General features: G+C 47.4%; 1 protein-coding gene across 1 annotated transcript in view; it reads left to right on the top strand.

Moving 5' to 3' along the window:
• Positions 1-5,726, top strand: part of PTDSS1 (phosphatidylserine synthase 1) — a 73,920-nt gene extending 68,194 nt beyond the window's left edge. The window contains exons 11-13 of the mRNA XM_017875286.1: positions 1,101-1,169; positions 1,914-1,983; positions 4,634-5,726. Of these exons, the coding sequence (XP_017730775.1) occupies positions 1,101-1,169; positions 1,914-1,983; positions 4,634-4,743 (249 nt within the window). The 3' untranslated portion in view covers positions 4,744-5,726. The remainder of the gene's footprint in view (positions 1-1,100; positions 1,170-1,913; positions 1,984-4,633) is intronic.
• The last annotated feature ends 5,695 nt before the right edge of the window (positions 5,727-11,421 follow it).

An 11,421-nucleotide genomic window follows, 5' to 3' on the forward strand; every position in this document is an offset into this window, starting at 1 on the left:
GTCCCTCCATGCTCTCACAGCTGTCCCCACAGTTGGTGCAAGATGATAGGGGTCCAGGAAAATGACAGGTGCCCAGGTGTCCACAGGAAATGCAGGGAGAGAGATGGAGGCTCGACAGCCGGGATGGCTTGATGCGAATGGGTTTCTAGAGCGAGGAATTCGGAAGGAACAGGCAGTTGCCTTGTTTTGTTCTGGTTGCTTTGCTTGCAGTGGGGAATGTGAGGCCAGGGAGATTCATGGCCCTGCTCTCCCCGCTGGCCCTCCCTCCCTCCCGCCTTTGGTATGCAGTCTAGGCAGCCGGAGACTTTTCCCAAGCTTTGATTTTTTTTGACATGTTTTGAAGCTTTGGATTCTTGTCTATGCTTTTCTTTCCTTAAATTAGGGTATAATTTAGGGTGTGGGGGCAGGCCAAGTGGGAGGGGCAAGTGTGGAGTAGAGGTTGTCCCTGCCTCTGGGCACCCACAGGCCACACCCTCCTCATTCTACTCAGGACCTTACAGAGCATCTTTATTTTCTCTTTGTTTTCCTATCCATATAACCAAGAAAAACAAAAACTGGGGTCAGAGTAGGGTCACTGACACTCAAAAGCCTGGAAAAGCAAGGGCAGCGCTGTCCCGCTGAGCTCCCCACCCTCTGCCCCGGGAGTGTTTGTCCTCGGGTCCTCAGGTGCCGTTGTGACCTCTTCCCCCTAGAAGCTGACACACTGAGTCCTCTTCGCGCTCTCATGTGATAGGGAAACCGGGAGAGGATGGGCCCTGAAAATCAGAACTAGAACATAGAATCCTCTATGTCTTCTTCAACAGAACCCACAAAGCTATCAAAACGCATCCCACCATATCTCACATCTGAAAATGGTCTTTCTTGCTTTCTGATAGTAGAGTCACAGGTAGTAACAGTGGTCTCATCATAACCCTTGTTGTTAGAAGCTTTGGGTGTGCACCCTCCCCTTGAGGTCTGATCTCTGCTATGTCCAGCCGTTTTGTAACCTGCGTCCAGACGGCAGAAATGCATTGAGCCGTCCTGCATTAATTCCCATTGAAATCCCGAAGTTCTGGGCAATTGAATTTTTTTCTGCGGCGTCATTTGTTTTTCTCTTCCAGGCTTTCACCACTTTCCTCTGTCTGTACGGCATGATTTGGTATGCAGAACACTATGGTCACCGAGAAAAGGTATGGAAGGAGAGGCAAGGATGGCCTTTGTTTAAAATAATCACCCCGGGCTTGGCAGGTTAGCTCAGAGCACATGCCTGTAAGGATATGGCGAGGCGAACACTGAGGTCAGGGCCTCCAGTCCTGCCACTGCAGAAAGTGCATGTCGTAACTCATTCCCTAGCAGTTGCTGGCCCTGCTTATGACTGCTCTGTTCAGTAGATCAGTATTTTTATCTAACTTTTGTTAGATTAAAAAATGTTATGTTTGTTTGGAGGAAAAAAAAAAGTGATAGGAAAGCCGTGGACTGGCTTTTGGAAGCTGGGTTTTCTCCCCAGCTCTTGAACTGTGTGGAGGCCTCTTCCTGTGTTCTGGCCTATGGCCCTTCTGGGCAAACGCTTGCCCTGACCTTCATTTAGTAGATATGAGGACACAATAGAAAATAGACATGAATGACTTTAAGACATGATGGCAGTCTGGTAGACAGTAATATTTTTTTCAGTAAAAATAACAATTTCATCCTTTATTTACACCTTCAGTCTAAAGAACTTAAGGCATGCTATGGAAGACTGATTCTGCATCACCCGGGAGAGGAAAGAACCTGGTTTTTATAGCCGAGAAACATAAGCACAGGGAGGTTCTGTCACTTGCCAGTGATGATCCCAGCCTGGGAAAGGCAGGGACGCAGCGTGCTCACCTTTTTGCCCTGCCACTTCTCCCAGGGAGTTCCTGAAATTCCTGCACTAAGCCTGTCTCTCTCCCTAGACCTATTCAGAGTGTGAAGATGGCACCTACAGTCCAGAGATCTCCTGGCATCACAGGAAAGGGACAAAAGGTATCTTCTTGTTTGTTGTTTAAATTTTTACTGGGTCCTGGCCGGGCGCAGTGGCTCACGCCTGTAATCCCAGCACTTTGGGAGGCCGAGGCGGGCGGATCACAAGGTCAGGAGATTGAGTCCACGGTTAAACCCGGTCTCTCCTAAAAATACAAAAATATTAGCCGGGCGCGGTGCCGGGCGCCTGTAGTCCAAGCGACTCAGGAGGCTGAGGCAGGAGAAGGGCGTGAACCCGGGAGGGGTTGCTTGCAGTGGGCCGAGATCGCGGCGCCACTGGCACCCAGCCTGGGTTGAGCAGAGCGAAGACTCGTCCAAAAAAAAAAAAAAAAAAAAAAAAAAAAAATTTACTGGGTCCTTGAGATGTGGAATTATTACTTATTCTTTGAGTAACCCTAACCCTTGAAGGGTCTCAGGCCTGCCCGTCGAATGTCTCCTGTCACTTATTAAGAAGCATGCAGTGGCCGGGCATGGTGGCTCACGCCTGTAATCCTAACACTTTGGGAGGCTGAGGCGGGCAGATCATTTGAGGTCAGGAGTTCGAGACCAGCCTGACCAACATGGTGACACCCCGTCTCTACAAAAAAATACAGAAATTAGGTGGGTGTGGTGGCAGGCGCCTGTAGTCCCAGCTACTCAGGAGACTGAGCCAGGAGAATCGCATGAACCCAGAAGGTGGAGGTTGCTGTGAGCTGAGATCATGCCACTGCACTCCAGCCTGAGCAGCAGAGTGATATTCTGTCTCAAAAAAAAGAAAAGAAAAGAAAAGAAAAAAGAAAAAGAAACATGCAAAATGCTCATGGGATCTGAGTGAAAAACTTGGTTTGTAAGAAGAGGCTCCATGTAGCTTTGCCCTTCGTGAGGGCCCCACACTGTTTCAAGCACCCTGATGGGAACGTTCTTCCTCTTGGCTTTCATCATGAGTGAACAGGAAGAATTGTATATCCGGCCAGGCACAGTGGCTCACGCCTGTAACCCCAGCACTTTGGGAGGCCATGGCAGGATCATTTGAGGCCAGGTATTTGAGACCCGTGTGGGCAACAGAGCAAGACCCTGTCTCTACAAAAAGCTTAAAAAATTAGCCAGATGTGGTGGCACATGCCTGTAGTTACAGCTACTCAGGAGTTGGAGATAGGAGGGTCACTTGAGCCCAGGAGTTTGAGGCTGCAGTGAGCTATGCTTGCACCATTGCACTCCCACCTGGAAGACAGAACAAGACCCTGTCTCTTTAAAAAAAAAAAAAAAAAAAAGAATTGTGTGTCAGGAGGAAAAGCCTTCAAAAGAGGGGGATCATTTTAATGGCATTTATTCAAGAGGCAGAGCAGTGTAAGAGATTTCAGTTGTGTAGTTAGGGAGCCTCCACTGGCCTCTAAGGAGTGCTTTGGGAAGATTTGGGGCCACCTGGTTATTTTTTAAGAATTACACTTGTAGAATAATGACACTGAGGTGACTTCATTGGACGGTAATTCCTTGTCAATTCTTATAAGCTGATTGGGAAGCTTGGCTGAGGAAAGAAAATTACAAATACTAAAGACTGAATTTTAGCTCACAAAATTGCTCAGAGAAGCGGTGGGCCAATGGAGAAGAAAGCGCTCTGTTGTAGTCATTCTCCGAAGTTCTTTTGGCATCAGGCTCATTAAAGATCTCCCAGGGGAGATACTAGCATACACTTTGCTGAGTTGCTGGCTGCCCTTTTGGGGAATTTCTCCTGAATCACAGAATTGATCAGTGAGCGACCCGTTGTGAAATCTGATAGAGATGGGCAGAGGAGCTCCCCAGGTATCTTATTTAGAACCATGCCCTTACAAACAACCTTGGCACTCACAGGTTCTCCACTGAAAAGAATTAAGCAGTAGTAGAGATGTATTTACTAGATGGAATAATAAAAAAAGAAAACAAACAAAAACAGAAGTCTTCTGAGTGGGGAAAGAATCTCTTAGTCTAAGCCAAATACTACTTACAGTGGAGACAGTAACTCTGGTAACTTTTTTTTGTTGGCAGCCTCAGGTGGCGATTTCCTATGGGGCTGGATCAGAGCCCTGGGGCAGAGAACCCTTTGGCTTGGCCCCTAGGCCAAGCAGGGGCTAAACACAGGCTCAGCCGGAGGGCAGAGGCTGCCCAGTGCCCTCCCTCATGGGCAGCAGGGGCCTGAATTGTAAAGATGTTCTCCAGATCAAGTGGTAGAGGGCGTGAAATAGGTCTGATTTTATAGTGTCAAGAATCTTTCCCGACGTCGGGTTTAGAAGGTGGTGTGGAGCAGGTGAAGGGATGGGAAACCCTGGGTTGCAAGGCAGGATGGGCACCGCATGGTGTGTGTTCTAATTGCCCCTCGTTTGGGCTTCCGTTTCACTTGTGCTCTCACTTCTGGTCCTCACCATCATGACCATGTCCATCATACACAGGGCAGATGTACATACGCTTTAGGAACCGCCCAGACTTTGGGGGGCTGTTGCCTTGAACTCCGCGCCGCGGCGTGTGCTCCTTCAGTACTAGTTCTTGGAGAGCCTCGCCTTCATTCATGAATGAGGCCACTAGGGGGAGTGCACGTATCAGGGAAGAACCTGTTCCCCGGGAAGCCTCGGGCGGTCTGGAAAGGGACAGCCACCAGTCTCCAGAGCCCAGGGTGACGGTGTGCTCTGATTCCTTTGGCCAGGTTCTGAAGACAGCCCACCCAAGCACGCAAGCAACAACGAAAGCCATTCTTCCCGGAGAAGGAATCGGCATTCCAAGTCAAAAGTCACCAATGGCGTTGGAAAGAAATGAAAAACCCTGGTTAATCAAAGATGTTCCAGAGTGCCTAGAACTGAGAGGGAAACGGAACTCATTTGGATCTCCCTGTGAGGAGGTCGAGGCGCACAGGGCAAGCAGGAAGAGGCAAGGGCACTTGGGGGTCATTATTTGAGATCGTTAAGTCTTGTTTCCCACAGACCTGGCCGCGTCAGGCAGCTCATCGCCTGGGGGCCTTTGCCAACGTGGGGTCTCTTCTAACTTCAGCACTTGGCATGCGGTCACCGGTAGCAGTGCGGTGTGTTGGAGGGAAACGGTAGCTATTCATTACCAGTTGCCAAGAGCAGCTCCTCGCCTGCTGTATCGTGGATGCAGCATAAACATCTTCCTTCAGACAAGGCATTAACCCCATGGTTAATGGACTGGTCGCCAGTTTTTATTTTATTTTTATGAATCTACCTTTCCATTGATTGATTTAAGTTCAGGCCACTTTTCTGTCTTTTATTTGGTTACTGTTTTATTTGTTTTTAAGTTAGGATGCTTTTTAACAGCCTTTAGAAGCCGCTGCTGAAATTGACATTGGGGGAAGGGTTCCCCTTCCTTCTAGAGCAGAAAAGGGAGAGAGGTGTTGCATTCCTGTTTGGTACCTCAGTCTCCTGTAAGACCTTCCACCACATGGCGAGTGTACACCAATCAGGAGAGGGTAGCTGCCTGCATAGGAGCCTTGCTTCCGATTATTCCCTTCCCAATGTTATTCATCCGGACTTACCCACAGTGCACAAAAGCAAACCTGCTGGAGAGGCAGTGACCACCACAGCTTCTCCCCAGCCAGGTGCCTTTTACATCGAGTTTGTTCTCCTTCCATGGTGTGTTGCTGACATTGTCACTGAGTCCCATGTGAGGTGCTGGTGAGTATTACCTTTCATCTGTGCCATGCTCTAGAACCTTGACCCTGATAGTTCACCACCTCTGATGGATCCCTGTTTTAAATAAAACAATTCACGTTAAAGCCTATCAAAGGTCTGTCTGTAAAATGCTCATTTTCTTGCATCCTACTGGTATCTTCCATTGATTGTAAGCAGTCAGTGTGTTTTTCAAGTGACTTTAGGACAGTATATATGTGTTTTATATAGTGAGAAGAAAAAAGAAAAGATGTGTATTTTAAAGGGCTTATGGATATATATGTCCTACTTCTTAGACCTCCCAAGTGACCAACAGGAAATGAACAACATAGTCATTGTTTTTTCCTGTGGTAATGGTTTCCAAGTTGGATTTTTTTTTTCTCTAACAAGAGGCCAGTACCCAGTTGATTAGCTTACAGATACCAATTCACTGAAAGTAATCTCTTTTGTTCCCTCATTTCACAGAGCACAAAGGTTCGTTTCGATGTCTCTTCTTCTTTAAGGAAATCTTTAACCATAGAAGTGTCATGTTTTTCTTTTTCTACAAAAGAATTCTGAGATGAAGGGGTTGAATGAATCATGCCAGCCAGGGTCACATCCTGTCCTCGGGGGGCCCAGGGCTCAATAGGAGATTCTGCGGGAGTGGAGAAGCGTCAGTGGCAGCTCCGCTCCCTTGGCAAGTCAGGGGTTTGGCCGTGATGAGCCTCAGCTCCAAGCTCTCAAATGTCCTCCAGCCAGCATCCGCCTGCTTCCCATAAAAGGATAGAAGAGAGGCAAAGTGCGTGTTTTATAAAACCTGCCTGCACTTTTATAACCCATCAAAGAGGCAATTTTTAAACATAGGTACAATTTAAACGTGATCGTACTTTGCAAATAAATGTCTTTTGTTTCATCCTGTGTTCTGTATTTGTAAGCATGACATACTTGTGCCCATTGGACACCTGTCTCTTCTTTCTCGTGCCTGTGGTGCCTCACTGAGTGTTTCCGGGTTCATTTTCCAGGAGCTCTGGGCCTGACACTTTCACACTCGTCTGCCTGTAGCCTTGGCCCAACTGATGGAGCATGTGTGCTTCCTCCGAGGCCAGCCTACAGGAGGCAGCTGTTTCGCAGGTGGTGAATTCGACTTTACTGTGGCGTTGTGAAGAGCAGGGTGCAACAGGAGACAATTTTTTCTCCATGGCTTTGTAAGAAACAGCCAGGAAAGTCCTCAGATACTTTCCATGCCCTTTCTTTGAGTTGAAACTTTCTATTTCCCTTCAGTAAGAGCGCTTTACTATAGTACTTACAAAACCAGTGCTTTCCATGGCTGGCCAGAACCACAGCCGCCATTCCTTTTAGAAGCCATACTGCTGGGTTTGGTCTACTTTTTTCACCATTTGTATGGAAATAGACCTCACATTGATGGAAATAGAATGCATGTTTCAGAATCATCATTCAATATCTGAAATGATTTGATTGAAAATTATCTCATGTTCTCTGTTTGCAAACCTCCCTCTTAAGAGACAACATTGTTTTGGACCGAAAGCATGAAGAACGGTTTATGTGTTTTTTCCTTAAGTAGCATTGCATTGAGTGTTAGGTTCTTTTCCCTTTTTTTCATTCTTGGTCTTCCCAAAGCTTCTTCCCACATTTCTTGTGTCTGTTTTCACCATTCATAGAAACCTTGGCCAAACCACTCTCACAGCAATGCTAGGATGTTTCATGGACCTGTTAAGCATTTTGATGATTAAGACATCCTACCAATGCCAGTCTTATTTTCACTAGGACTCTGCTTCTACAGTAAACTCCTAAGGTGCTCACCCAGGAGAAAATAAAATTCGTTCCCAAATACAACAGGTTCAGCCTTCTTGGTCTTCCCTCAGAAGCCACCGTGTAGCACCCTGGAGTGATGCCTTTTTATGCCAAGGCCCATCCTTTGGAATTGGGACAGTTTTGGGTAGAATCCTGCACTTACAGAGGCCCTCGGGGTCATTGAGAAGTGGAGGAGGTTGAACACAGAAGGGAGGCTAAACACAAGGTGGGGAAGACAAAATGTAACCATGGGCAGCCAGACTGAAGCGAGCCCTTTAAATACGGGGTTGGGGGGTTAACATGCACACTCTTTGGAATGTGCTCAGTGACTGCTGCAGAGTTCCTGGGCCCACCCTAATGTTTACCAGGTGGGCATTGTTTATATGGTTCTTATTGTTATGACAACTAGAAATCCCACAGTAGACTAGATAGTGCTCCATACCATTTCCCATTTATAGGATTGAAATCAAGATGTAAGGAGAGCTGGCCGGGCGCGGGGCTCACATCTGTAATCCCAACACTTTGGGAGGCCGAGGTGGGTGGATCGCCTGAGGTCAGGAGTTTGAGCCTGACCAATATGGTGAAACCCCTTCTTTACTGAAAATACAGAAATTAGCTAGTGTTGTGGCGGGCGCCTGTCCCAGCTACTCAGAAGACGGAGACGGAAGAATTGCTTGAACTCGGGAGGCGGAGGTTCCAGTGAGCCGAGATCGCTCCACTGCACTCTCCAACCTGGGCGACAGGCGAGACTATCAAAAAAAAAAAAAAAAAAAAAACTGTAAGGAGAGCTAAGATGTCTGTCTGTCAGTGTTCCATTACATAGTACACCTCTTTCCTTCACATGCGTGTGACATTCCCAGGATTATATTAGAGATTTGGTTCTTTGCAAGGGTCAGTATGAGTAACGACTGAGACTGGTGGGCTGCAGTCATGTTGCTATGCCATAAGAGGTTTTTACAGCATTTCCCTTATCACACTTTATTCTAACCTGATGATGGGACTATCTCAGGTGAAGATTGCAATAGTTTCCTTAATTGAACTTTGGTATTTGATGCATTAAATAAATAAGGTTTTTCAATTTTGCTTTCTTCTGTGAATTTAAAGGAATTATTTCATTGATGTCTACTAAAGAAGAGAAAAAACAGTTGGATGTGAAATTTTTTTAGTTTATAGGAATGCTGAATTGTAAAAATCTTCCTTTTCTTCCATGTTCACTAAAAAATGCCTTTAGTCCATTTCAGAAAGTTCATCTGTGGCTTGGTCTACTCTGATATCCCCTTTCCTGCAGCTTGTTAGGCGGAATTTTGAAGCTGCTTTTCCTGCAAAGAGATATTCATTGTCACAGTCTAACAGTGTTCAAGGCTTTGCAACAGGTCCAAGTACCTCCAAGGCCTCACAGGGCTAAGCTGAATTTATCCCTTGTAATAATACTCTGATACTCATAATACTCTGGTTGAAGCCTGGTCTCTACCTCCATATTCAGTACACCCGGCTGGGGAGGCGGGTGACAGCAAGCTTCCTGCCCGCTTTCCTGGCAAAAGGGACTCCTAAGCCCCAGCATTGTTGTCCTCTTGGACAGAGAGGAGAAGGGTGTTGGCAGATCCCTTCCCCTCTCATAACCCCAGTGAGGACAGTAACATCATTCAGAACATAGAATTTACCCAAGGGTTTTGCTTTCACAGCTGATGCAACCAACCACCCAGCCTCTTTAAGTGATCTGGGCTCACGCTAGTACTTCTTGTGCCCGGGAGTTAATTGCTGGTTTTTCTTTGGTACTGGAATGCTCAAGACATCACCCTGGCCAGGGTCTGCAAACTGTGGGCACCGACAGTGCCCTGCGGTGGCAGGAAGATTTGCTCAGAGCTGCGACCTCCTGCCCCTCGGTGCAGTCATCCCGGGGCGTCAGAGCCTGGTGTTCCAGCGTAGGGTGTGGCCCCTTTCTGGATGCTGAGTAAAGGAGACTCTTGTGGCTTTACAAACCACAGGAAATGAAGTTTGTCTGTCTTTAAAAGAAAATTGGTTTTCTAACATTTGAGACTAAAAAAACCAAAATACTTCATTTTCGTGTCTAAAGTATACACACAATAGCTTTCATTAGAGAGTCAAATTACAGGCAAGGTTTATGTAACAATCCATACTGGAAATCTGGGCTGTAAGCCTGACTGTTCTCACCCGCCCGACGAAGGGCTGTTTGGGCTCATTCTCATCTCTCCAACTGCATACGTCATGGACTGATTAGGTATTTTATGAGTGCAGCGTGGGAAAGGCTTAAGAAAGATCTTCAGCTTTCAAAATGTTAGGGATCCTCCACCTCTCTTAGAGTGGATGAAATCCAGACCAGGAGCAGGGGAATAAGAGTTCACCAGGGCCACTACTAACATGACTTCCAGACAGAGGCATTCAGAGGATTGGAGCCTTCAAAACACCCCTGTGTGGGGCTCTCCGCACCCCTTCCCTCTCGTCCCTGAATCCTCCCAGCAGCCCAGCCGTAGTAACACAAGCTTGCACACAGAGCACATGGCCAGGAGGGGCCGGAGGGGGAGCCGCCAGAGCAACACAGGCTGAGGCTCTGTGCCAGGCTCTTCCCCTGGATTCTTGTGCACATGTCTTACTCCCATCAGCAGACCACAGCCCCACAGATCCTCACTGGCCCTAGAACTGGCAAATGGATGGCAAGGAGCTAGTTTCCTGGTGACCGCCACACCTTTGCTCTGCCTCCTTGGAAGGAGACTCAGATCTCAGGTGCTTGCTTGATTAGAGATGGCCACACCTCCAAGCCACTCTTCAGATGACTCTGGGGGTGGTTGGCTGGTTGCATGCTCTGTGGACGGAATAACTGGTGTTGGCCTTCATTGTCTTTTGTGTCCTGTGAGTAGACAGACTCCGGCGTCGACATCCCTGTGTTTCTGTGGCCTGAAATCAGTTGAGATGCCACCCTTGAACAGGGTCCCCATACTCCACGTGGGTTCTTTTCCCGGTGTTTTGATGCATTCTGCAAACTGTTGGAAGGCAATTTCTCTCCCCTGTAGCAGCTCCCTCTGCCCTCAGGAATGTGATTTACAATCTGATGAGGCCATAAACCTCTACTTTTCACGACTGAAAAACAGCAAAGTATGGGAAAGAATGTAAATTATAAATACTGAATTCCTATGGTCAGCAATAATAGAATGGCCTGGGTGGGTTATTTTTTTTAATATGGTCTGCATATGGCTTTAATTTCTAAGGGGTTGGGTCCTCCCCCACCACTGTATTTCTTGGGAGAACAGATAACAGCAAAATGCCCTGCTGTGATACAGTGTTTTCCAAAATGAAAAAATAGCATTTTCTGATGACTCACTGGCCAAATACTTTGAAATGCCACTCTTCGTGGAGGGGGATGGGATGGTAGGTGACAGTGACATTTCCATACTTAACACCTTGGTGATCTGGTGTCTCTCCACCCCAAAATAACCCCCAATGTTCTCACTTAGCAACCTCCTCCCACCCCACCTTAACTTTCTAGGAGGAGGTTTTCGTATAAGATTTTTGAAATTCTCTTCCCGTCTCTCTTATCAGTCAAGGCTCTGCTCCCTAACTGGGAACAGACTTCTGATTGCCACCACGAGCAAGAAAGACAGCCACAAAGCAAAGAGGCTGTGCAGGTTTGAGTTTCCGTTCCAGCGGTGGGTTAGCGCCTGGCTTAGATTTCACACCCTGGGCAGCAGCAGCCCCGCACTTTGCTGAGGTAGGAAAGAGCCGCCAATCACCGCGTGAATTGCTGCTGCTGTTCTCAGACCACAGAAGCCAATGTGTGGTATTGCTGTGCTGGTGTTCAGCATTTTCCCCCTTAAACCCTCCCTCGTCCCAGTTTAAAATGATGGGTGAAAGCTGAAAAAACACCCAGAGCCCAAAATTCCCAAACTCCTATTATAACAGCCCACGCCTGCCGCAGCATCTATGCAAGTGAATAGGGCCGTGTTTTTCTTGGTGTGGTCAGTTAAGTATGCTGACGGTGGAGGAGTGTGCGTGAGCATGGGATGCC

This window comes from Rhinopithecus bieti, unplaced genomic scaffold (genome assembly GCF_001698545.2).
Source record: "Rhinopithecus bieti isolate Rb0 unplaced genomic scaffold, ASM169854v2 scaffold_8760, whole genome shotgun sequence".
Taxonomy (NCBI): domain Eukaryota; kingdom Metazoa; phylum Chordata; class Mammalia; order Primates; family Cercopithecidae; genus Rhinopithecus; species Rhinopithecus bieti.